The following is a 25,706-nucleotide window of genomic DNA, read 5'->3' on the forward strand; positions in this document are numbered from 1 at the left end:
ACATTAGCTATAATAATAAACCTGTCCACAAAAATCTACAATCATTACAAATTACAATTATTAATTATTATTATAATCATTAATCAATATTTTTCTCAATTTAAAAGTTAATAATATACTCATCATCATCATACTAAAAAATACAAATGTAGGTTGTGATCCATTAATGCTAGGTTTTTTCTTCATATTTATATTAAATATATGTGTTTTATAAATCTAAAGAGCTAAAGCTGTTAAAATCTTTATAATATATATATATATGTATATAACATACAATATTTATGATTTTTTTCTCTAATCCTAATTTTATATATGCAATCAATTTTTTAATTTCCTTTTTTGTTTAAAATTACTACTTATGTTTTATTAATTATTTATGCTACTTATTTAACTATATATTCACCTTTCGAACGTGTCTATTCAGCAAACATCCACACACACACACACATCTTTTGCGAAAAATCATTACAATTATATATAGAGAAAAGGCGATTCGCATTATCATCATCAACATCATTGTAACATCTATGTACAGTTTGAAGCGTGAGGCTATATCTTCGCACACGTACACTTTCACGCACATTCAACAAAACACACGCGGTGCAAAGGTGACACAAAAAAGGACAATAATTAAAATTCAACATTTTATACATTCAATTTACAAGTTCACTAACTATTTATAATCATTACTAACGATCACATTACGCGTATCAAAAAAAAATTATATATATATATATATATATATATATATATATATATATATATATATTTAATAAAATAAAAACCCACCAATGCCTACAATTTTTCCACACAAAACGTACGAGATTGCTTTTCACATTCAGCCAAGTCGAAACTCAAATCTGAGATCAATTTCTATGGTGCAGCCGACTCTGATTTACACGAACACATGGCGATTCTCGGGAGAGGGAGGTTCACCCGTCAAAACGCGACTTTAACAAATTGAAAAATTAATTAGCTAACTCTCGTGACTCCCCCTCCATCTGACTTTGACTCGTAGCCAAAATGTGAAAGAAGCTTCGACAATCAAATATTATTTTAATATATATATATATATTAACCGTTGACTAGCCCCCGTACTGATAGTTTATTTGAAAAATTTCACAAAATGTAAAAAAAATAACAACAAAATCGAATAAATAATCAACATCAACAAATAATGGGTTAGTTTTTTTTTTGTTTGCTTTATAATAATTGATAAATTAAAAAAAAAAAATCCACAACTTTAAGACTAGGGTCTCGTTTGAACTATGCACGCACATGTAGACAGATGGAAACCCTCGTTTCATTTCGTTTTTGTTACAGTTCTCTTTTCGAATACGAAAACGGCTCTCATTTCATTTAAATAAAAACAAAAAAATAAAAATAAAGAATAGACCATCACGTTCGAAGTCGACTATACTTATAAATATATCACGCTGGGCTTACAGAACATACGGGAAAATATAATAGCATATTTACAAAGAACTAAATAATAAAAAAAAAACTTCATCTATTGTTACTACGTACATAAATAAAGTAAAAAAAAACCATCAAAAGCACCTAAACGAAAGTACACATTTTTTGCATGATCGAAATAAAATAGAGACGTGAAAAATTGCAAGAGGAAAGAAATTCCATATCTAAAAAAAAAATTCTCTTTTCAACATATAAAACTAAAAATTAACAATTAAAAATAATTATAAATTCACCGTAACTGCTCTCATTTCTTACAAGGTTTTTTTTTAACTAGAATAAAAGTGCTACAATATATGTAATATACATATAGCAATCCGTAATAAATAAACTAGCTATTTACAAAATTGTTACATGTTATTATATAATAATAAAAAAAATTGCACTGCTACTTTCGCACTCCGTACTCGTATCGGAGAGGGGGAGGGGGAGTGTGTGGAGGGGATGAGTTGGGATGAAAAAAGGACAACGTCCAGACGCACCATTATTTAAAAAAAAATGATCCTGCTCTAAAAAAATAGATTTACTGATCCTGCTCTAATAATACAGAACGTACAGGGCGATTCGAAAAAATCACCCCCCCCCCCCCTCCCCACACCCCACGTTCAACAATTATTAATATAAATCTAATACATTCTATTTCATTTATTTCTTTTTATACAAAAATATGTCACTGCAAGAATTCCGCGTACTTTTATTTTAAAATTTAATTTTTGTGTGTAAGCTTGTTAAAAAAATATAACAATTTCACATGTGTGTACATTACATGTAATATATGTATGTGTGTATGCGATCTGATGATCTATAGCGAACGTGGAAAATAGGGATTCTATTCTAGTCTGAATTTGGTCGTCAGGTCAGAACAACTACGACATAACACGGAGGTAATGATTATTAAACTTGTATGTACGTACGTACGTATGTGTGTAAGGAAAGGTGACAAAACATGGTGACGATAAATATAAATAAAACAGAAGGGGGAAAAGACGAGTCATAGTGAGGACGTCAAGATCTGATCTGTCGTGTTTGCATTAGATAGCTACGGATAATAAATGGGATGAATCAAACGGCTGGAGTGAAGGCGGCGGGACCGCAGGACGCTGCTACGAGAGTGGCGAGGGGCACGATGGTAATGGTATCGGAGGGCGGCGCCTCCGGCGGGCCGGGCCGGGGGCGCACGCCACTGCGTCACTTGCCCTCGCGCGAGCCTCGTCTTCGGCGGCCACTCCAATTCGGCGACTCGACTACTGGACACAAAAAAACTCTGATTTAAACACAATGCAAACGAATGGACATAAAGACAATTAGAAAAGTGTGAACGGTGAATACTAGACTAGTTTACCTGCACTGCGGGTTTTTCTTCGAGCTGCGGCAACTGGGACGGTGGATCCCGGAGGATTGCCACCTTCCTCCGGCGTTTTCTTTCCGCTGCCTGATGACTGACGTACGGAGCGGCGTGTGCCGACTTTGTCCAGTGGTAGTTCGCAGTTTTGGATCTTGACTGAGACGCCTTTCATGCCGCCGGTGGCAGTCGTCGGTGGTTGCACTTTGCCGCCGGTGTGTCGGTTGTTTTGATTCCTCGTCATGTGCGGATTGGTCTCGACCGTCTTGGGGCCTTTGCTGCGTACTTTGCCGGCGACAGCGATAAGCGGCTCGTCACTGTCCGAGTCGGATTCGATCTGTTCGGCGCCGTCCTTGTCGAGAGTCTTACGCGGCGCCTTCTCGGCGAACTTCTTCCCGTCTGGTTTCGCGAGGAGTTTTGCGATCTCGGGCGTCGCCTGCGTCACCAGGTCGTTCGATTTGGTGAATTCCGCCGACGTTTTGATGTCCATGAATTTTTTCACTTTGGTCGGTTTGCCGTGGAGGTTTGGCGACAGGCCGTCTTCGCAACTTATGCTGGAATGGTTGGAGCTCTCGGACTCTTGGCGCTTTCGTTTAACGGTCGTCGCCGCCAGTTTGGGGCTCATTTTGTCAACAGAGCCGCTGCGCAAGTTGTTGCGGACTCCGATCGTGGCGGGAGAGTTGGCTCTCGAGTCGGACTTGAGCAAGTTTGGACTGTGCTTTGGCGTTCTCAGCTTGTCGGCGGGGCTGTTCAGTTTGCTGCTGGAGCGAGTGCGCACAGAGCTTTTTATACAACTCTTGGGAGACAGCGAGTTAGATTTGTCCTGGTATTCAGAGTTGGGTATTTCTATGAGGAGTTGCTGTAGAAGTGCTTTGTCGGGAAAGTCACACTTTTCTAAATGTTGGCGCGGGACTTGCTCGTCGTTTGATTGTATTATTTTCGAAGCTTGTTCATAATGCGACAGATCGCACGGTTTGTTTTCGACGGCGCCCATATCTTCCGACTTGATCTGTTCACGAATGGTCAACTTCTCCTCCGGCTCATGATCGGACAGTTCGGAATCGCGTAATTTTTCTGGATTCGAGTATGTGTACAGAGCCGGCGTGACTCTCAATGGTAACGGTTCAAAGTCGTTCATTTCGTTTTTCACGCAAACTTTTCCCATAGTCTTTTTTACACTATCATTGTGTCCGTTGTTCGTTTTGTTGTCGCCAATTTCGTCTGACTTCGTTTTTTCGTTGCAACACTTGTCTAGAATGTAATCGCTCTCCTCCTTTTTGATAATGTTCTTGTTTTCGTTCATGTCTTTACTCATTATGAGGTGTTTCTCGTTACCGACGAGAATACGTTCGAGGCTTTGATTCGTTTTGTGGCGATCTTGCTTACTAGACATCTCGATGTATTCGTCCATCAGCCGCCGTTGATTGTGCTCACCGTTGATGTGGTCGGTGTGTAAGCCTTCCATTTTGGCAAGTTCGGCTTCTATGTCGATCATGTCGTCCAATTCTTCGGGATGATACTCCATCATGTCAAACGCGTCCGTATTTCTACACATTTCGATGTTGAGACCGTCGGCTGACGTCAAATCTTTGATTAGCTCCTTCCTCGATATAGTCTCGGGTAATATGCATCGTCCGATGGGGCGACTGCACTCGTCTTTTTGAGCGGCCGCGCGCTGTTCTTTATTCTTCGAATTGTGCATTATATTGTCTAAAACGGCAACTGTCTGTAGTCTATCTTTGATCTCCTCCTTTCGGTGGTGTTGAGTGTCTTGATTTCGTTCGGGTACGCTCGATTTGTGAATCGGCACGGCACACATGTCCGAGGAAAGACAGTGAGGCGATTGACTGGCTTGGTTGGGAGATTTTTCAGAGAGTGCATCCATGGATTCGATGCCCGAGTCTTCACCCTGCGCTTGAGAGTTGGGAGATCGGCTCGAATTGCCGCCCTGCTGCGTCGCAACTTCCGACCCCATGTTCGAATGATCGACAGGCGTACCCTGAGATTCCTGACTAGGCGATCTAGATATGACGTTGCGTCCCGTGTCCCGGTGGATCTCTTGCATCTCTTGTACTATCCGATTCTCAGTGGACATTTTAAAATTTACCTCATTATTGTCCAATTCGTCTACCTTTTTCACGAGACCGTCTTTATGCGAGCCGACACTCGATTCTTGCGTCGTCAATATGCATTTGTCATAGTTTTTATTAAATTTTGTCTCCGCCGATATATCTTCGAGGAGCTTCTGCTTAAATTTTGCCTCCATCTCGGCGATGTTTCCCTGCGGCACGATCGTTTTCACCGACTTTGACTCCTTGTCTTTGAGGGTCTTCAAATCGGCTGTCATCTGCCGATCGAAGTTTGCCGACGTTTTTATGCTCTCCATGGACATTTTTTCTATTTGTCGTTCGACGACCAATTTGGAATAGGATTTGTCTTTGCTTCGATCTTTCTTCGGTTTCGATAAGCTCTGACCGGAGGGAGTATTCCAAGTTCCTAGCATGCCGCTATCTTTAACAGTAGTATTATGACTAGAAGTAACAGTTGTATTAGAAATGGTGTGATGAGCGAGGGTTCCGACGTTGGTGGATCCGATGACTGACGCAGGAGGAGCCTCTCGCGACACCGGTGGTGGCAGGGTACCCATCTTCAAATTGCCAACTGTAGTATCTGAAATAGAAAAGAAACAGTTGAGAACTCAAATTGGATAACGATGCCGATACATTTTTGATTGTAATTAAGATTCTTTTGACTGCCGTTGTCAAACAAAAGATTTTAATCCAGTTTAAATGAAATCAATGGAATAGTAAACCTCGTCTACTGTAAAAATAGATTCATGACCCTTTTTACCTAATGCATGAAGAGAGGAAGATGAGGCTGCCGTCTGAGCGAGCTTCCGCTTCTTCTCGAGGGAGGCAAGCCCGTTGGCACCCAACATGTCGGAGAGCCCCCGTTTCAGGGCACTGGGAACGGCGACCACTTCACTGTCGCTTCCCCTGCGGCACTCTAACTGTCTAACAGAGGATTTGCTGACACCGTCGATGCTGAGAGCCCGCTCGAGGCTCTGGCGCACTTTGGCACCATGTTCTGCACTGCCCTGTTGCAGGTAAATAGTATCGTCGCTCACTTTAGCACCGGTTTGAACACTTGAATTATCACTTCTGCTGTGCAGATAGTTCACGACGCTACTGCTTTTGCCCTTGTCCGTGAACTTGTTGAGCATGCTCGCCCACTTTTTGGCGTCAACGAGTTTCATCTGAACGGCGTCGTGGTTGTTCACTTCAGCCGATTCTTCTCTGTAACCCTCGTTGTGGGCATAGATTCCGTCTTTGGAATCCTCGGCGCTAATTTTACCCGCCGTCAGTCCATCGCCTTTCGCCTTGTGCTTTTCCGCGCCCAGCGGCTTTGTCTTCTTCAGTTTGTTCTTGACGTGTTCCAACGACTGCGTCTTCGAAGTCGGCCCCGATTTGGATAGAAGTTTGGAGACTATTGGCGATTTGGACACTATGTGAGCGTTTTTGAAAAGCGATTTCATGTGATAGTGCGGCGAGAGCGTTTCGTCTTTCGATTTGTGCTCGTCGGCGTCGGCAAAATGGCTGTTGAATTTTATATTTCCACCCATTTTCAAAGCATCACATAGTTTCGAACTCATCATATCTTCGTCCAACTTCTTACTTTCGATATTGTCGAGACTATTTTTACCGTCGGACTTTTTATGCAGTCGTTCCAACGCAAAGTCGTCCCTTCGGACTTTTAACTTCTTACTGAGCATAGACAGGTTGTTGCCGCCTTCGATATCCTTAGACGACAAGCTCAACGCGCCTTTCTTCTTTTCTTTCTTCGTTTTAATGACAGCGGAGTTTCTGCCTCTGAGGCTTATGTGCAGCGGGGGTACGCGCAATTCAGCCTCAGCGCCAGACGTCGAGGTTGTGGGCTGCGGTATCGTCGGTTTGCCCGCTGAAACGCTCACCGTTCCCTTTTTAGCGACCTGCGAGTTGATGAAACTCACGTCGGCTTTATAAACAGGCGCCACGATCGGCTCGGAGGGTTCAGGTTTTTCCAACTTCAGTCTCAATTTAATCTTCTCCTTTTCAGTGCTACCGATCTCTTGCACCAGTGACGATTTAACCGACGCCACTTTCACAGGCACAGCCTTCTCTTTCATTTGAACGATCTTCATCACCTTGCCGTCCTTGGCTATGAACTTCTCCTTGCCTAAAGAAATTTTATCCTTCAACACAAACTTATCTTTGATCTGCAACGGCCTCGTGTCTTTAGCGACGAGCAACTTGTCCTTAACCATAATTTTACCGTCTCTTACTAAGTTCTTATCTTTCTTTACACTTTTGAGTTTATTAGCACTCTTGGAGGACACGTCGAGACCGGACGTGCGAGCCGCCGTCTCCGAATCGCTCTGATCGGAATCGGCCCGCCTCGAAAACTCGGTCGAACCGGACGTCTCGTCGTCGGAGAAACCCGGATTCGACCGCTCAGAGTTGAGCGCATCGAAGTAGGGATCGGGAGGCAGAGCCGGCTGATCGTCTTCTGCCTCACTGGATGACGATTCAGTCGGCAACGGTTCTAAGTCCCCAGTCAAAGAATTGATTAAATATTCGCGATTCTTGCCTTTGCTATTGAGTGCAACCGGAGGGGTGGGTGGTTTGACTGCTTCAGGCGCAGGGGCAGTTGCGTCTGCAGTTTGAGCGTTGCATAGAATGTCTAGTTTTGTGTCTTGTAAGACTTCGTTGAGAGGCATTTTGGTGTCGAGATCGCTGATGTCCGACAGGGCAGTGTCGAGGTTAAGATCGGCGGCGCTGATGCTGGGTAGTAGTTGGTCGAGATCGCAACCGTCGGCGATGTCGGGCAGAGCAGCGAGGGAGTCCGACGACCAAGGTTCAGACTTTTGAGCGCGGTTGGCGGCAGCCTGTTGCTGAGCGTTGTACTGCTGCTGGTAGCGCTGAAACTCTTGGAAGCTCGACTGAGTTTTCTGGTCCATGCTGCTAGCCGTCGGGATGAGTGCTTGTAGGTTTTCGTTGATCGACGACTGTCGGATGAGTTGGCGGTTGTATGGCGGCGCAGGCGGGCGAGGAAAGGCGGGTGGGCGCAGCCGTTGAGGCCCAGTAGAAGTCGAGGAAGGCACTGAGAGGCTAACCGGCGGGCGACCTGTAGGCGTACCGGCGTATTTAGAAGGCATGGCGACAAAGGCACTGGTGGCGGGACCAAGCGCTAGCTCTGCCCGTCCATCTTCTAGGGTCTCCAGCTTGGGGCGAGTGATGGGCGGCGTGGGTCCCACACCGTCGTTCTGCAGCAGGTTCACGAGCAGCGGACTCGATATGGCGATGTTGGGCGCAGGCGGAGGTTTTGAAGAGTACGGAGGGGGCGGAGGAGCGAATCCTCCACCGCCGCTGGGACCAGCCTGCGCCAGCGCGAGCGTGTTCTCCTTCCGATGTATCACCCTGGCTTGGGTCATACTGCCGAACGGGTATTCGCACTGCTCCGGTGAAGCATTTGGAATGTTCACCGGCAATTTGCCGTCCATCGGACAGACGGTGTTCGGGGATTTGAATTGAGGATCAGGCGGCGCCGGCAGAGACGACGATGATGGTGTCGAGTGCGTCGACTGGTGTGAGGTTTGAGAGGTTGAGGGTTGCGGCGCCGAAGCGTCCGTTGACAGAGCCCCACATTCGGCCAGCAGTCTGCCGAGCCCTACCGTTACGTCTGCATTGGAGCTTGTCGAGGGGCCTGCTACATTATCTGTGGAAAAAAAAGGCAGTTATTAAACAGTACAATCGTGTATATGTGAATGTATACCATATATAAAGCAATGTTTGCTAAAATGTTGACAGTTAAATCAGATAAATTGACGAACTCTGATAAGAAACGAGCCAATTGGACGTCACAACTATGCAAACCAGACCATAGAAATACTTTTTTTTTTAATTCAAGAGGACTAATTAAGAGGTGTTGAACCCAGTTGGTAGCGGCACAAGCTAACTACTGAGTTGTCTTGCTGGCAACACATCATACACTATCGAGACTGATTACTTTGAATTTTGAACAATGTGGAACACAGTCGAAGTAATATTCACCGGAGGATTGTTGACCAGATGACGTGGAAGCCGTCGGAGCGGCCAGTCGTAGCGAGAGGGCACGGTCCCCGTCCAGTTGAACGGAAAGTACACCGAGAGCCCGCAGTTGTGGAGCACCCGTCGCAGCCAGTGCCCGGAGCCGCAGAGCGGCCGCCATCGGCACCGACAGGGTTATCCTCACCGAATTCCACGGCTCCACCTGAAACACGAATTCGACTCGTATGAATGACGACGAACGCTCAATCAAATTGTGAAAATTTCAAAACGTGCTCATTTTACTACCTTGTCTAATTTAAGATTAGACTGGCGATGATCAGCAGTGAAGATGAGGTGACGAAGGTGGCGCAGCAAATAGCGGAGGCGTGCGGGGAAACCGGCATCGTGCAAGTCTCCCTCGCAGGTCACCACCACACCACACCACCCACCCAACCTATCCGCTGACATCTCCTGAAAAACAAAAAAAAAAGAATTATATTTCATTCGCATAACACGAGTGTTCGATAAGAGAAGAAACCGACAAACCTATGATTTTATGTCACATTCCTCTCAACCAAATATCATGTTTATAGTATTGAAGTTTTCACCCTGAAAAGGAAAAAAAAACAAATGGTTACTTTTTTTTTATATACATAATTTGCCAATGAAAAACAGTGCAAATCTTTCGATCGTATCACATAACATTGCATAGTAATATATTTCATAAATTGTCGACACAGCTTCGAATTAAATCATCGTATACATGTATTATGTATAGCAAAAAAAAAAAAAAAAGGTTAACTTAAAAATCTGAATCATAAATAAAAATTTATACTCGAGATGAGATTAGAACGACTAAAACTGAACAAACATAATAACATAATCTCACCATCGATTTGTTTACTGAAACTGTATGTTTACTAAACACGCATAGGACTAAACAAATTCTTGAGAAGTTTTAGTGATAATAAAATTACGTGGAAATAATTTCAAACATGACGCTTTTAATATTTTGATTGATATTAACATTATAGGGGGTCAAACTCTATGAAAGATTTCACTTTGTAAATTCATAAAAAAACAAATAAAGATACGATATGCATCATCTTGAAGATTCTCATCTTTGTGGATCAAAATTGTACTTAATTAAATGATGTAAAACAGGTTTCAATAGGTTGATTTAAAACAATATAAACCTAATCCACACACAAGTAATTTGGTATACTAAATTGAGTAAAGCAAATTTGACAAAAAAAAAATTGTCATTACACTAAATGTATTAATTCCTCATGCTGAAAGGTAATCTGTAATTGTTTTTAAATTAATTAAAGAAAATAATGTTAATGAAACGAATACTTCTATAAAAAGCATTTCAGGGGGGAAACAAAAGGAAATTATGTGTCTTCACGGGGAATTTTTTAAAATAAAATAATCAACACAATTTAAATGACAATTGACATTAGATTGAAATTAGACTAACTAGCTTTCATTATTTTTATTTTAAATGGCAACGAGAAGTCGACAGAATGTCGTACACATTTGACAAAGAATAAAATAATAGGACAATTCGACATATATATTAGAGAGTGAAACATTTCGAATGATTTACTGCGATCAAAAAGTGGAATATTCCAACTCGAATCGAAACGTAGTGATAAAATGTTCGAAATTGATAAGATAGAAATCTGGAATGAAAACTATAAATAATATATGCAGCTTCGAAGCCTAAAAAGTGTGCCGAGATCATTGGAAAATGTTCTTGTTTTTTTTTTATTATGTTCTGGAATGCATGTTTGATAATCATAGCTTGAAAACGAATGCATTCTGTTTTGATATAAGGAATGTGTCAACATTGAATGTTTTTGTTAGTTTGCGGTGCGAGGAGTCGACACGAGAGTCGTCAGACTGCTTTAGAACGAATCTATTCGACATATTAAATCAAAACTTGTCTGAATTGTATTGAATAATTTTATTCGTTACAAAAAAAAAACAAAAAAAACAACAGCTTTTCGATAGAAAATTCGAGATTATTTAACGGTTGAAAAATCCGCATTGAAGGTTCGATAAAATACAAAACGACCTATATATCGAACGATCGAAATCGTGTCTTTCGATTGGGAAAAACAGGTTTAGGGAACTACGAACGGACTTTGTCTCGATATAAATGTGTCAACGTTGAACGTATTCTCATCAGTGTCGAGGGTTTGACAAATCGTCCGATTGTTTTCATAGAATTCATCAGCGCAAATTATTAAATTTCAAATGGTCGAACTTTAAGGAGAGAGCATTGAACTGAAAATAAAATAAAAATAAAAATAACGAAAGCTGATAATAATTTGAAAAATAAATGAATGAAGAAAAACAAACGAATTAAATAGTAAAGTAAAGTAAAAAAAAAAAAACAAAACAAGTGAATGTTATTTTCTTCAATGGAAAGTGGGCAGGTGGAAGAGGGGATGGGCGGGGGAGGGGAGGCGGGGTGGGGGGCGAGGAAACGAAATTGTACAAGTGTTTGGATTGGGTAGGTTTGCAGCAGCAGAAGTGACGTTTCCGCGTTGCGAAATCGAGGCTTCGATTCGAACGGGGGCGACGGGAGGGAATGGGGGCGGCGGGCGAGGGGGCGAACTGGCGAGTCGAGTTGACGTTCGCGGGCTTCGGTCGGATGGTGGGGCCCGCGCTCGACTCGACTCGACTCGACTCGGATCGGCTCGGTTCGCGGGGATCAGCGCTTGGCCGAGTGTGGGGCGGGGAGGGGAGGGGAGGGGAAGGGGGGGAGGGGAGGGGAAGACACTCGAGGGCTTCCGAGGAGAGCGGGCGGGAGTGGGGGCGGGGGCGGGGGCGGGGGCGGCGTACCTGGGGACTCGTCGGCTGTCGCTGGCTGAGGGGGGCCGCAGCGGGGCGGGGGCGGGGGCGGGGGCGGGGGCGAAGGCAATCACAGTCGCGGAGTCAATCACAGTGATAGAGTCGGTGGTAGAGGCGGTGGCGGCGACGGGCTCAGACGCGCGCCCTCGAAGAGACCCGCTCGGCGTGGGGGCGCGGGGGCGGGGGCGGGAGCGGGGCGAGAGGCGCGGGTGCGGGCGGGGGGCTGCGTGCGGTGCGCGGGGGGCGGTCACTGTCGGCCGAGCGACAATAACAACGGCCGCCATTTGCCGCTGGCCTCCTGACATGCGCACGCCGCCCCCTGCCCCCTACCCGACAACGTTGCACGCGCGTCTCACACCTGCACCCGCTGCACGCCAAATCTCTTTCCCTTCTCGACTCCTCGATCGCTCGATTTAGATCCTCCCTGCGCCCCCGATCTCCTCCGTATCTTCAAATTCACACTGCCAACGTTTTCGACTTTGGGATCCGAGCAAGAAAATCAAAATTTCGACGAAATTCGAATTACGCGAACTTTAATCTGAGCGCGTATTTCGAATTGTACGAACACGCTCGCCGTAAGCGACCTCTACGATTCGACCGATTTCAAAATCGTTCCGAGATATTTCATCTCCGATTCTTGAAAATTCTCGCTTTAAAAATTTAACGACGCCGACTGAAGTCGTTCGATACTCGTCGAATAAACAAATACGGACAATTATCACTTTTATACGAGCCATCGTATATGTATTGATATTAAATAAACTTTTTCATCGTTAAAATTAAATTTTTATTATTCTCGATTATTACGATTCTCGTTCATAACATAAAACATATATGTGTATGCATGTATTTACGACCGATTTATCCTTTTAAACTTTTATATTGCGCAAACATGTTATCAAGTATATTAAAATATAGTTACAAGTTTAAGTTTGCAATTGTTAATTGTAAAATTGTGAAATAATTCATTAGCAATTTGCTATATAATAATAAATAAATAAGTCAATAAACATAATCGACTAATTCGATTATAATTTTCAATTAGATACTGAAAATAAATTACGAACCCAAAAATCTTCATTTTTACAAACCTCTTCTGTTTCATTTCACTTTACAAAAAATTGAACTGAAATTTCTAGTCTTCGAATCATTTTAAAACTTTGCCATTTTTATTAAATCATATACGCCAACATCCAAGAACAAATATATTTACTCATTTACGAGCTTTTTTAATTTAAATACATACATATATCAAAAACTCATGTTAAATTATCTACAAACCGTCATCGATACATCTTGTAAACTATCATGACACATAATACATCACGCCGATAGTCTCTAGTGTACGTACATTAAAATAGTAATCGAAAATGAGTAATTCAGGTGATGAAATAAATACAACGGTCAAATTTTTAATTCATTTAATACGATTAAATATTATACTATTGTGGAACAAAAACGGAAAAATAAAATTCTGCAATAACTGTCATCGCTCCGAAGTTTACTGGCACGACTGGAACACTCCCTTTGACTTCATGATTTCGAATTCCTTCTCAGCATCGTAGTCCCTGGAAAACGAAATAGATGCGTTATATTTTACGACACGATAAAACGTATCGATCGGTATAAAAATATCACCTGTAGAAATCGGCGTATTTCTTCCTGCGAGGATCGGCGACCACGGTCTTCCAAAGGACTGCCGTTGTTAGACTGAAAACGATCGCAATCGACAAATGTTTTTTGATGGCAGAGTTCAAGAGACCCCTCAGTTGGGGCTTGGCAATGATGCTAACTTTCGCTTCGGACATCTAAAACATAAATTAATAACGACATGAAAATTTTCGACCATGCAAATTTGAAATAAAATTATCACGTTTTAAATTATATAACTTGAATCAATTCAAGCAAAGATTATTAACGTTCATTCACCAGATATCATTGACACACAGGTATCATCGTTTCAGAAACAAGAAGTAATCGAACAGACAGTATCAAATCGTCTTAGTCTCAAATATGAAAGTCGTCTTAGTATCAAATATGAATTACTTGGAGATTTTACGTCAAAAGATAAGAGCCAGTTAATTAAAATGCCAGATTTTTTAATGTTTTATCAGAATTTGACAGTTATGGTTATGTAACGAGAATGTAAATTGTTGATGGATAAATCTTGGATAAAGATTCTGGTGTAAAGGTTTTGATAAAGGTCACCCGTTAGGGAATTTTATTACATATATAACAATAGTGAAAAATTGATAACCTTGGCGATAGACGACGAACGCGACGACCGGATCAATGCTGAATATAACCAATGGCCGAACTCAGTGTGGCTACACCACTTAAATCACGGATGAAATAATATGCTTGATAGTTTTTTCATATGGTATCAAAGTTGTGCTTTGTCATTTTAGTAATAAAAATAATGTCTACACCTTTCACTTTATGAAAATAATCTACGAATTGATTTAAAAATATAATTTTAGAAAAATATTACAAAAACTATTGACAGTTATTAAATATATTGGGTAAACCGATTATTGAGCAAATTGAGATCGCGTGCACGACAATTGTTGCCACAAAAATCTCAAATACAGAATCAGGGCTGACAAGAGGGGAGATGCAGTGTATGCAAATAGCCTGGGTCCGTGATCCAGAAGGGCCCGATCAAAATATGAGCTAAAATATACATATATCTTTAATGGTGTCACCATAATAGTTTTCATGGGTTTCCGAAAACCCGTTGTTAAAAATCTAAAAATTCATATAGCTTTTGTCAAAAATTATACAAATCTTGAAAATTGTTTTGTAATCGACTTTTTTTTTCGAGTTTGCAGTCGATTACATAACAGGTAAAGAGAAAAGACCTTTTTACCGTTTTTTTTTATTCATATATTATTCATTATCCATATAACATTTTTCGACTTAGTTTTTTATGTTATAATTTATCAACCGACTTTTATAATTTACATTTTATTTACATGCATTTTCAAATTTCAAGAGCTGTTTGAACTTAATGCACCGTCTCTATATATATACGCTAATATAAATTTTTATATCAGAATTTATCTATTGAGAAACGAAAATAAGGTTTACTTCATTTCATTTTTTCCAATTTTTTAAAGTTGCTTAGGTTTAAAAATATATACAATATTTTAAACTTATAATTATTGAAAAACCTTTAAGAGCTTCTATACTTTGTGATTGATTATCTTTATTTATAAAACATTGAGCTAATGCACATCACTTATTTCCTATACTTATTGTTTTGATAAATTACCATTAATGATTAAAGTCAGGGCTTTTTTCAGCATGTAACGTGGTGGAACGGCGTTCCGGCACCTTTTTGTCTCAGCATTTTTTATGTTTCAGACGAATATTCTATATAATATAATTTTAATATAATCTTTTCCAATAAAAAACTTGACAAGAAGTGAATCCCGGCACCTTTTTTTTCTTTCAATAGAAACTCTGATTGAAGTTAATCATTTTTTTATTATAATGCGATCCTAGACCAAATAAATTTCTACACACAATTCATTGTTTATTGTACGACTTTATTTTGAAAATCATTAATATTATTGAATGCATCCATGATATTGAAGGTATTGGTAATTGGACTATTTGTCACATTGCGGTGGTCGCAAAGACAATTTTTAATATAAAAATCGCGAATACACAATATTTGGCACTCAAGTTCTCGTGGGTATGATAGTTATCGTAAGTATGATGGACTTTTCGGCTGAGATTTTAGTGACTTTGTGACCAGTATTCACCGAACCGAAGTATTTTACTAATGTGTTCGATTTTGTCGCATTGCTTACATTTTACTTTTTTATTTTAAATTTAAATTGCTTACATACGGAAGCAAGATTTGAGTAATCCTTAAATCACAAGTAGGACAGTTCGATAGCTCTCAATTGATTATAAACCCACGCAAAATATAATGACGTAGAACGGTGACGTCATGGAGAGAATGTAAATACCAGGTGGATATGGTCGAAGTTTCAGTCGTGACGCTTTGTGAGCGCTTGTCAGACGTGTTTCGCTGCATCTCCTGAGTCTCCTTGAATGCGGAGCCCCCCGTGGTGAGCGCCAGCCCTCAGTTTTTCCCACGCACTTTCAACCAGCCCCTCGCCATTTATAACCCCCGTAAATCGATTTCAACATCAGCAAAATCACCTGTCACTATGACAATTAAACAATGACAGATGTGTCATCCTCTCACACCGTGAGCAGTGCTTCTTCATTATTTTCACCTATTCGACCCCACAATTTATCACTGTTGATCAGAATGGTGTAGTGTTGTATTGCGTTTCCGTGTAATATGCAGATGTCTATTGTTCTGTTTAAATTCATGTGAAAGTGTTTTGGAATTTAAATCTGCTTTACATATAAAGCGAATTGCAACCTTTCAAAGTACGGAAACGTTATATTTAACACGTTCAAAGTGTGGTATTAATGGTCTTACTAAAGTTAGGATTATATTCACTGTATAAATAAATATTTAGTGTACTATTTTTTTTTTTATGAAAGTACATTTCTGTATGCCGGTTAAATATCTTAAAAAATATACATATTGTACTTTTGCAAATATTTATTCTGCTATTTGCAGCTTAAGAATTAGAAAGTATTTAAACGATAATTGTCTTTAAATAACTGGTTATTCAATTTTTTTATATACATTTGCATACAGTTAATAGTATTTGTCTGTTGATGGTGGTCCCAGTCATTGTTAAACTCGTTAATTACATATATCCTACACTGTTCATTTCTAGATTTTTTCTTTTGTAATGTTTTGAGACAACAGTTATGTCTATCATAGTTTTATTTATATAAAGAGGCTTATTGTCGTTTGTTATTCCATATATTTTTTAGTATAAAATAAGCCATTTCAGTAATACAAATAACGAAGTCAATATTCCAGATTGAAACACTTTGAACGATGAGTAAATTAATTAAACTACATATATAATATTATCTTGAAAATACAGTGTATTCTCGATTATTCGGGCTATTAATGGTGGGGAAGGGGAACAGACATCCTCACTATTAGTTTCTATTTCGATTTTAATATCTGTATGATATCGTGTTTCTTATGTACAGACTAAACGAATTTTTATAAATAAAATCTTGTGATTTCTGAGAATTTTCTTTGACAAGTTTCTTATATCAATGCTAATTTTCTCGAGAACCATCCACCTTGATCGATCAACTCAATTAAATTATCAATTGATAATTTCTCCCATTCATAGACACTGAAAACCCAGTTTACTTAAACCTTTGAGTACAGACGTCTATTCTGTTGAAAACCCGCCACGCTAAAATTTTCGCCAACATTTCCAACTAGATTATTTATAAATCAGGTATAAAAATTGTAGCTAATCCAAACAAACCCTAGATCACTACCGAGGATGTAGAGGTTTGTAAAGTTTGGACTCTCTAATATATCTTGCAACAATATAAAATAAGTCTATTAATGAATGTATTTTTCCAAAACTAGTTCCATCTTCTTCATTGTTGTTGAAATGTAATGCTAAAAATCAAAATGCCAAGCCACAATCTAAAGTACTCAACAGTTAGGGATTTCCATCGAGAAATTCTGCTATGGTTATAAATTCAGAAATTTCGATGTAAACCAGTCTTTACAAACATTGACACGGATTACACGACCCATGTTCAATGCTATCTGGAAAGGCTTAGCGGGTAGTATTATTGTTTATTTTTTACATACTCAAAAAGCAAACGCCTATCGGCGTATTTCAGTCTCATAGAATTGTTGGCAAAACGCCGATTGGCGTTGGTCAGCATTCAAAGGGTAAATCACTTTTCATTTTCAAATCTTGCCATTAGTGTACACTTTTCATATATTTCACTTTCATCGGGTTTGTAAGAATCCAACGAATCTCTTTCCATATATTTGTCGCAGTATCGTTATTGACGAGACAACTTGATTCATGGTTGTGACAAAAGTCGTTCGTATTCGACATGTTTCATTCCATCAAAGAATAATCAATTCATGCACGGATAATTGAGAGTGCACCGTAAACACCGACCATGATTTGTATATGAGATATATCTCACCGTTGTTGATGTCATGCTAACATTCATCATTGAGTATACGAGTTACATATTATATCCATTGTTCATTGGTGTAATGGAAGTCGAACGTATGTATACGATCTTAGCGTTCGTTTTACCGTTACTTTAAGTAATTAATTCACCTCGAGACAGTTTGGGAAGCTTTGATTGTTGCCATCACCTTCAGTGTACCGAGGCAAGTACGCGTGCACCGAGCCAGTGCGTTCTCGGTGCACGTGCACTCGTTGACCCGGCCGCTAATCCTACAGTTCGACTGTTCAACATTCGTACTCCACATCTTTTGTATTTCTGTTCCCCTTTTCTGACCCGTTTATACTTATACTTACGCCTTATACAAGGTAACAATTTCCTATATATCTTATAATTAAAGCCCGGACCCAGAAGGTGCCGCGTATTGTTCAAATGTTGTAAATGCATTGTTAAAGGTTTGCCGAACCTTTTTTACGAAGGATTTACAACAATGGAACAATGAGCGGCACCTAGGCTAACCTACCTCTACTTATAATGGGTATATCGGTCTGTTTATACTGGCACAGTACAGACCGGCAACTGCCCGTAAACAGCAGCACATCTATGTATGTATATACACGGTGACACGACACTCGTTCACAGATTTTCCGTAAACCGAGGATGCGCTCCAGGAATTACGTATACGGCCATCTCTTTCTCACCCCGTCTGTTCACCAAGATCTCGTTTACTATGCCATTACGTATGCAGCCATCTCTTTCACAGACCGTCTGTTCACCGATAACATGCATACGTAATGGCATAGTAAACGAGATCTTGGTGAACAGACGGCGTGAGAAAGAGATGGCCGTATACGTAATGCCTGGAGCGCATCCTCGGTTTACGGAAAATCTGTGAACGAGTTGTCAGGTAACCCTATATACACATATATATAATTGAAGTCACCTAAAATCAGGTCGATATTTGAATGAAATGATTTATTACAACATAATCAAAGGAAAGATTGATTACTGGAATGTAAAAAAGGCTTTATTAATAATAATACTGGACTTTTTAGATTACAGTAACAGGATTTTTAATGACCGTTTTTCAATATTCTCTAGTTGACTTTCAATTACAAGTTCCTTTTGATATTTATCTACATATATATGTATATATATATAAAATTGAATGTCTGTCTGTCTGTCTCCTAAACCATTCAACCGATTACGATGGAACTTTCAGGATTTGTTTTATGCATGTCCGGGAAGCATACGGTGAAAAAAAAACACGGGAAAAAACCTCTTAATAATAATATTCGTAATTACTAGAGACCGGAATCTGAAGGGGCTGTTTATTGTTCAAAGATTGTAAATGCATTGTTAAAGGTTTGCCGAACCTTTTTTACAAAGGATTTAAAACAATGGAACAATAGGTGGCACTTTTCTGGCCCCTTCTGATTCCGACCTCTAGTAATTACGATTTTACCGACGTGAAAGTTTGAAGCGCCATTGTGTAGTCGAGGAAATGTGTTCGTTGGTAACCACGTTACCAGTTGGTTTATGACGACACGGCGTTGAAGAGACGTTAGTTCACTTGAACAATCACTTGAAACGGGAATGGGAACGGGAATTGCATGCCTTATTCTGGCATTGCAACGCATGTCGGGTTCAGCTAGTCATATATAATATCGCTATTCTGCCTGTGTGTCTCTCTGTTTGTCTGAGATAACGCTCGCTGTACTATAATAGTCGTTTCGATTCCACATACATATGTATGTACGTCAAAGCTAAACCACTGGAAAAACGTATATACGAATACAATAACAACAGAAAAAAACTTCTATATATACTATTTGCTACCAAAGTTTCCTCTTGGCAGAGAATTTACCGCCATCTATTGAAAATTTATTTAATTAATTAATTAATTTTTCTATTGGTGTTTTATATGTGTTTACGTGTTGGTAGGTAGATAGTTTTTACCATTTTTTAAAAACTAAATATTAATATTAAATTAACATTTCTTTTAATTTAATAACTTAATATGCCAACACCCATGCGATGATATTTCATCGGGTACAACACTAGTTCTATATAGATACATTCATATGTAGACGTAACAGCAGTAGCCGACACGATCTATTCACATTATCTATTGTTGCTTTATTATTCGCTTGTCCGGAGCATATTGGAGTTTGGGTCTGTAATTTGAAGTCGTACTGAAATTAAATTCTCTCTCTTGATAGAAAGAGTTAAAAAAAAGTTTCTTCGATACGTATATATGAGGAAATATAAATATTACCCCAATTTATTTCCCACTGCCTTTTAACAAGGTGTTCTAGGCTTTGACTCACTATCTTCGAGAAGATTTATTACCATTTACAAATATTTCTATCGAGTATTAAAGGGGGAAGTATTTACAACCCTTCAATTTTATCGGAACTTAAATTTGGGCGCCTGAATGCGGTAGAGCTTTGCGTCATCGTTTACTTTTCCAACCTATTGCTGCGAAAACGTCCGCTTTCAATAACTCGTCTCTTGTATATACCATCCGGTTTCATTTGGACCTGTTTGATTGTCATGTTGATGAACTGGTCAATTTCATGAGATTCAACACGAGTCTATTTGAATGAGATGAATGATTGCCAACTTGTTATTGTTCAATACTTGTCTGAATGTGCGCTTCCGTATAGTGTGCGTAGAGGCAGTCTTTTACTTGCACTGCTGTTGACATGCAGTGCTGGATAATATAAATATAACTTATATTGTAAAATATACGACATTCGATTTTTTGCGATGTCCAATTCAAAGTTATTCAAATTTAATTATTTAAATGCGTATATTCTTTGGTATGATATATTTACATCGTATACCAAACCAATAAATAAAAGAGGAATATTAAACCTTTATATTATTTATGATGAATGCTATTTACTAAAATATAGAAATTTAAAATTAATTTAATTGTACTTATGTAACGGGTTTTGTTCATTATACGTCTCTATTTATATCGTAAATATTCTTATTCAATCAGTTGACATTTAAATTTTGCTTTTTTTTTTTGCATTTCAAAGGTTTCTCTCCATTTAACGTCATAATATTTTCGATAAACAAAACTCGCGTTATCTTTAGATTAGATAAGAGCTAGCTAGCTCTCATTTAAATGAATCACGTTTTGTTCGCTCGATTATTTTAATTAAAATTTCATTTATTCGATTTATGCACCTCGGTGTTGAAAGAACCAAATTCAAATTCAGAAACCGGCCAATAGGCGCATTGAAACGAGAACAATTATAGGAGGCTCATCAGCAAGAATTACAATAGTGTATAATTCGGGCGATTTGAATTTCATGTTGTAATCGATAACGTATGAAAGTTGTGAGTACTATATAGATATGTAGATCAGCTTGGAGTGTGAGTCCAACTAGTGATTATTTGACATCCTCACAAGTTTTTCACATATTATTGATAATTTAACGTGGGAACATGGAAGAGAGTATCCACTGTCCATGGGCATTCTTGGGTGAACAATAGAGACCCCGTATCAGGCTAACGGGACTCAGTAAGTGCCCGAACAAAGGATACGCTGGGGCTCTCACAGAACGGGGCGAGTGCGGGTAGATATATGTACGTGCCTTGACAATAGAAACGCCAACGGATCGGGGAAGCTATGCTGGGCAACTTGTCCTTTATAAGGAGGTACACGCGGTAGATCAGATAATTCTGGTGTGAGGGGTGGACCGTGTGGAATCGTTGATGGCATTTCATTTGGATCCTGAACCTTACCCTTACCCAACAATATCAGATGACTTCAGGGCTCGGAGCCCGGGATCGAAGGACTTCACAACGGATTTTTTCCGTCTGCTATCTATCTACTAAATTTTTCATTTTAGAATTGAGCTGCAGATTTAATCCACAGCTCAGTCGAAGCGTAGATGTGTTGATGCGTTTCTAAATTGAGAATTCATACTCATACCGATAATGTTGCAAGATCGTATGTAAAACTTGTTTTTTTCGTTAGTTGAAATTTACATAGTGGGTATTTGAATATATGTAATTTCAATTTAATATTTTAACGATACGGTTATTATTTTTTTGTTTTTATTTTTTTTTTAATTATTATTTATTTATGTGTTTATTATTGTAATTGTATTATTTACTGGCATGCGAGTATATTTTCAATGTGCGTTTTTGCACCGAGGGGCTCCAGTACGCGCGCACTGGCCAATGCCGTATCTATTATGACGCGTCGCTTCGATTTTTCTAATTTTCATGGCGGTTTTCCTGTTATATGATATTTTTTACCACTTCCGGTATTGGGCCGGACTATGGATGGTATTGTTTTGAATTTAAAACAGGCTATAGAATATTAGGAAAGGATGCAATGCGACTTTGGAATCAGTCGGTCGCGCGCTCCAGTGCACTTCGGTGGTGATTTTTTTTATCTCTCCTCTGAGTGGATTTCATTTGTTCTCTATTTAATATACGTATGTATTATTTTTGTATATTTTACCTGTATTTAGACGTATTTTTCTATATATGCGAAATATCGATAGATAAAGTATTTCGAAAAATTTTGACTAAAATTTGTAACCAGTGTCGATCCCTGATTACGCTTTTAAGCTTTTTACAGAATGTTTTAGTTTTAGGATAGCTTGCACACTATTTATCACATCACGCTGAGACTTTGTATCAGTCGACGAAATACCGTAATATCAAACAAAAAATCACAAATTTCTACCAAACATTAAAATCCTTTGTACTTGGGCCGTACCTACTTCACAGTTTTGCACCAGAATATTCTGTATTTGAGTGTTTGGAACAAATTGTTTTTAAGGGGGTATTCTAGTCTAGAGAGACATATTTTGGGCGTTTTTTAAAATTCAATAAAACAAAAACTAAAAAAAATTTTTTTACTAAATGTTTATTAATATTTCAATAATACATAACAAAAATGAAAAAAAAAAAACATTAAAAATTGAAAAAATTACAGGCTGGTAAAGTGGGGGAGGTAAAAATAAGGGTGCCTCCATCTTGACACGATTCCAACCCTTCTAGTCATCCGAAAAAAAAAAAAAAAAAAGATTCTTGATTAATAAGAATGTCGCTATGGTCCTTACCACGAAAAAAAATAAAAAAAATTTTTTCGCGAAATGGCAACTGTATAAAAAAAAACTAATTTTTTGGCCTTTTTTTTCAAAGTTTTGAATTTTTTTTAAATATTAAACAACAAAATTTTTACATAATTCTGGTACGGACCATAGAGGGATATATAAAAAAGAACCACACCAAATTTTAAATTAATTGGTACATTAGAACTTGAGATATCATGTCAAACTCGTTGGAAAAAGTAGTTTCGGGTAACGTTACGCGCCGGTTGGATGCCACGTCACTAAAACAGCTATATCTCCGAAAATAATTTGAATTTTGAAAAATCCTCTTAAGGACATATTCTTAAAGGTTTAAATTTTGAAAATATGACACAAAAAAAAATCGATTTTTTCAAATTTCTAGACAAGAATACCCCCTTAAACATGTAGTACTCGGGTTATCGGGCGGACTGGTCTTTTTTAATAATGAATTTAAAAAAATCAAAACCGACTGTACCGGTATTGACTTTTTTTCTTACGACAATACCGATATCGGAAATTTTAGTATTTTTTCAATCCCTATTTACGACGTTTCGGTATTTCAATTGTATTATGTTTGAATGTCGGATTAGAACAATTTCAAATCTCTTTGTTATACTTAAAATGTGAACTGAAATAGCATATGTCTATGAATGAATAAATAGAATGTTTGTCCGCTAATCTACCTCACCAGTGGTGGCTCGTCCACATGGCTGCAGCCCTCCCTCTGTGACGAGCTCAACGAGTTCGATTCATTTCTGTAGCCTCCCAATGTGAATTCTCACGAGCCGCCACTGTATCTCACCATATAATAACTTTCAACTTTCATCCCACTCGAGCAGCGCCAGGCAATTCGGTTAGAGCCACACCGGACGACTTTATCGGAAAAAATGTACGGAAATGTGAGTGACCAAGAAGTTGACGGGTGTGGCACGCTCCATCTAACTGCATACATTTGGTCTGGTCGCTTGCAAGTCGCACGGTTTGGCCCGATACTTGGGTTTTCATTCTATTTACGATCCAGATACTTTATTTATAAACTTAAGGATTTTTTTGATTAGAATTAGTGGTACCCAAAAGAATGTAGAAGAAATTTGAAAAATTACATGAAAAGCTAGAGGTAAAAATAAAGAAAGTAAGAATGTTGTGCAGATGAACTGAACCGGGAGTGTGGGTGAATATTGCATGAGATATGAGATAAGTTGGAACTCCCACCACAGTTATATCATATTTATTATACTTGAACTCAGAGTTGAGTCGTTGGGGTACGTTCTTAGGATGTCTCAAGAAGATCATCTGATAAAGTGATCTTGAAAGTGACTCCAGTTGGAATAGGTCTTTGCGGCAATCGAATACTATATACATGTTTGTACAGAAGAATTTGATCCGCAGAGTTCCCAACACAATATTAGATAAGAGGATTGAAGAAGAAGAATTGTGCCTTTTGTATTCATTAATAATACACATGTACTTCGCAATTGCAACTATTTACATACGTCATATTTGTTTAATGCATTGTGAGTCATGAGAGTAGAGTTTGCGATTTGTTGTAGACTCAGAATGTAGATACTTGACCTTGATGTGCTTTGACACATTTACGAAAACATCAAAAGGTACTGGAAAAAGAAGTGCTTCCTACTAAAAGGTTGAGATTTAAAAGAAGCTTATAATTGAGAACAGATCAAAGTCAAGCTTCCTATATTATACACTATTTGTTGTCGTTCCAAAGCACACGTGCTTCTACGGAAATATGATCTACTTCATGCTCACGCAAGGCCACGAAACCTTGATCTGATCGATTTTAATCGAGAATACCTTGCTTCGAAGTGCATACGCGTGCATTCTTAAGCTGTGAGTTCTAAGTTTTGAGCGGTAAATGTCAAAAGAAAGCTTGCAACAAGACTTATTATAAGATCGTTACGGGTCAAAGTCCATATTTACGAATGGTACGTTGGTTGGATACTGTGTACGTAAGCTTGGCACACTTTATCCGAGTTTTTTTTTGTTTGTTCTTTTCTACTTCTTATTTGTCTACTACTAGTGCTTATCGACAACCATATGTACATACATACATAGGGGTTTCGGTATCCGTTTTTTGACCGCAAGTGACTTTGTTGGCGTTCTGTTTCGTTTCCTATTTCTATGCTTTGTTTGTGAAACTCGATTCATCATTGTATTATATGACCCCGTTTTTTCTTTTTGCCCAGTCCTATTATATTACTGTCGATTAGACTAATTATTGCAAATGTTGGTTCATACAAAATGCATTAGAGTTCAACTCGGTTATTACAAGTTTCATCGTAACAGCTGAGTTTGTATTGTTTTATTTTGGCAATAAATGTAGATATGTAAATTATAAAATATAGAGTGAAAAAGAAAAAGTTATTGGCGTTTAAACAATTAAAATCTGACATAGCGAGATGGCGGCGAAAAGGGATATAAAGTAAGAAGAGGCTAAAACGAACAATCTGGACGAACAGTTTGAACGATCAATTTGGACGATAGACGTCAAGAATAAATATGACTGAGTATTTTCAAACGGCGTCAATATTGATATTGATGACCAAACCGAGCAAAATGGCAAAGTTTGAAAACGATCGGATAAGAACCCAAACTTCGTCACATGTCCAAATCGTTTCTGAAGTAAGAAGAGATTTGTAATGTAATAAAAAATTGTTATAAAATTTGATCGGGGATCTACACTAAATACAAATCAGATATATTGACACTTTGATATATCTGATCAAATCAGATATATTGACATTTCGTATATTTATACATAAACTACATAGA

At 38.8% G+C, this 25,706-nt stretch overlaps 3 protein-coding genes across 4 annotated transcripts in view; 1 reads left to right on the forward strand and 2 right to left on the reverse strand.

Annotated features, from left to right (window-relative positions):
- Positions 1-773: 773 nt before the first annotated feature.
- Positions 774-12,254, reverse strand: LOC143923048 (uncharacterized). Its single transcript, XM_077446530.1, has 7 exons — positions 11,734-12,254; positions 9,427-9,489; positions 9,187-9,351; positions 8,905-9,103; positions 5,666-8,569; positions 2,816-5,485; positions 774-2,720 (listed from the first exon to the last, which is right to left on the reverse strand). Exons 3-7 carry the CDS (start codon positions 9,346-9,348, stop codon positions 2,662-2,664), a joined length of 5,994 nt encoding a protein of 1,997 aa, XP_077302656.1. The 5' UTR covers positions 9,349-9,351; positions 9,427-9,489; positions 11,734-12,254; the 3' UTR covers positions 774-2,661.
- An 896-nt stretch (positions 12,255-13,150) lies between these two features.
- LOC143909375 (cytochrome c oxidase subunit 6C-like) lies at positions 13,151-14,079 on the reverse strand. Of its 2 annotated transcripts, none has more exons than XM_077427322.1 (3): positions 14,000-14,079; positions 13,381-13,550; positions 13,151-13,310 (listed from the first exon to the last, which is right to left on the reverse strand). In XM_077427322.1, exons 2-3 carry the CDS (start codon positions 13,548-13,550, stop codon positions 13,244-13,246), a joined length of 237 nt encoding a protein of 78 aa, XP_077283448.1. In that variant the 5' UTR covers positions 14,000-14,079; the 3' UTR covers positions 13,151-13,243. The 2 variants fall into 2 exon arrangements, with proteins under 2 accessions (XP_077283448.1, XP_077283449.1); XM_077427323.1 differs by having other exon boundaries at positions 13,971-14,076.
- A 1,666-nt stretch (positions 14,080-15,745) lies between these two features.
- The window catches only part of LOC143908926 (uncharacterized), a 40,935-nt gene continuing 30,974 nt past the window's right edge, over positions 15,746-25,706 (forward strand). Inside the window, exon 1 of the mRNA XM_077426779.1 lies at positions 15,746-15,824. The gene's annotated coding sequence lies outside the window, so the exon portion shown is untranslated. The remainder of the gene's footprint in view (positions 15,825-25,706) is intronic.

The sequence above is a fragment of the Arctopsyche grandis genome, chromosome 3, assembly GCF_051622035.1.
Source record: "Arctopsyche grandis isolate Sample6627 chromosome 3, ASM5162203v2, whole genome shotgun sequence".
Taxonomy (NCBI): Eukaryota; Metazoa; Arthropoda; class Insecta; order Trichoptera; family Hydropsychidae; genus Arctopsyche; species Arctopsyche grandis.

Excerpts from the sequence above, each read along its gene's own strand:
- LOC143923048 (XM_077446530.1), bottom strand. The coding sequence starts at position 9,348 with ATGTCAGCGGATAGGTTGGGTGGGTGGTGTGGTGTGGTGGTGACCTGC. Across the intron at positions 9,104-9,186 it reads CTAATCTTAAATTAGACAAG|GTGGAGCCGTGGAATTCGGT; the intron begins GTAGTAAAATGA and ends TTCGTGTTTCAG. Across the intron at positions 5,486-5,665 it reads TTCCTCTCTTCATGCATTAG|ATACTACAGTTGGCAATTTG; the intron begins GTAAAAAGGGTC and ends TTTCTATTTCAG.
- LOC143909375 (XM_077427322.1), bottom strand. The coding sequence starts at position 13,550 with ATGTCCGAAGCGAAAGTTAGCATCATTGCCAAGCCCCAACTGAGGGGT. Across the intron at positions 13,311-13,380 it reads AAATACGCCGATTTCTACAG|GGACTACGATGCTGAGAAGG; the intron begins GTGATATTTTTA and ends TTCGTTTTCCAG.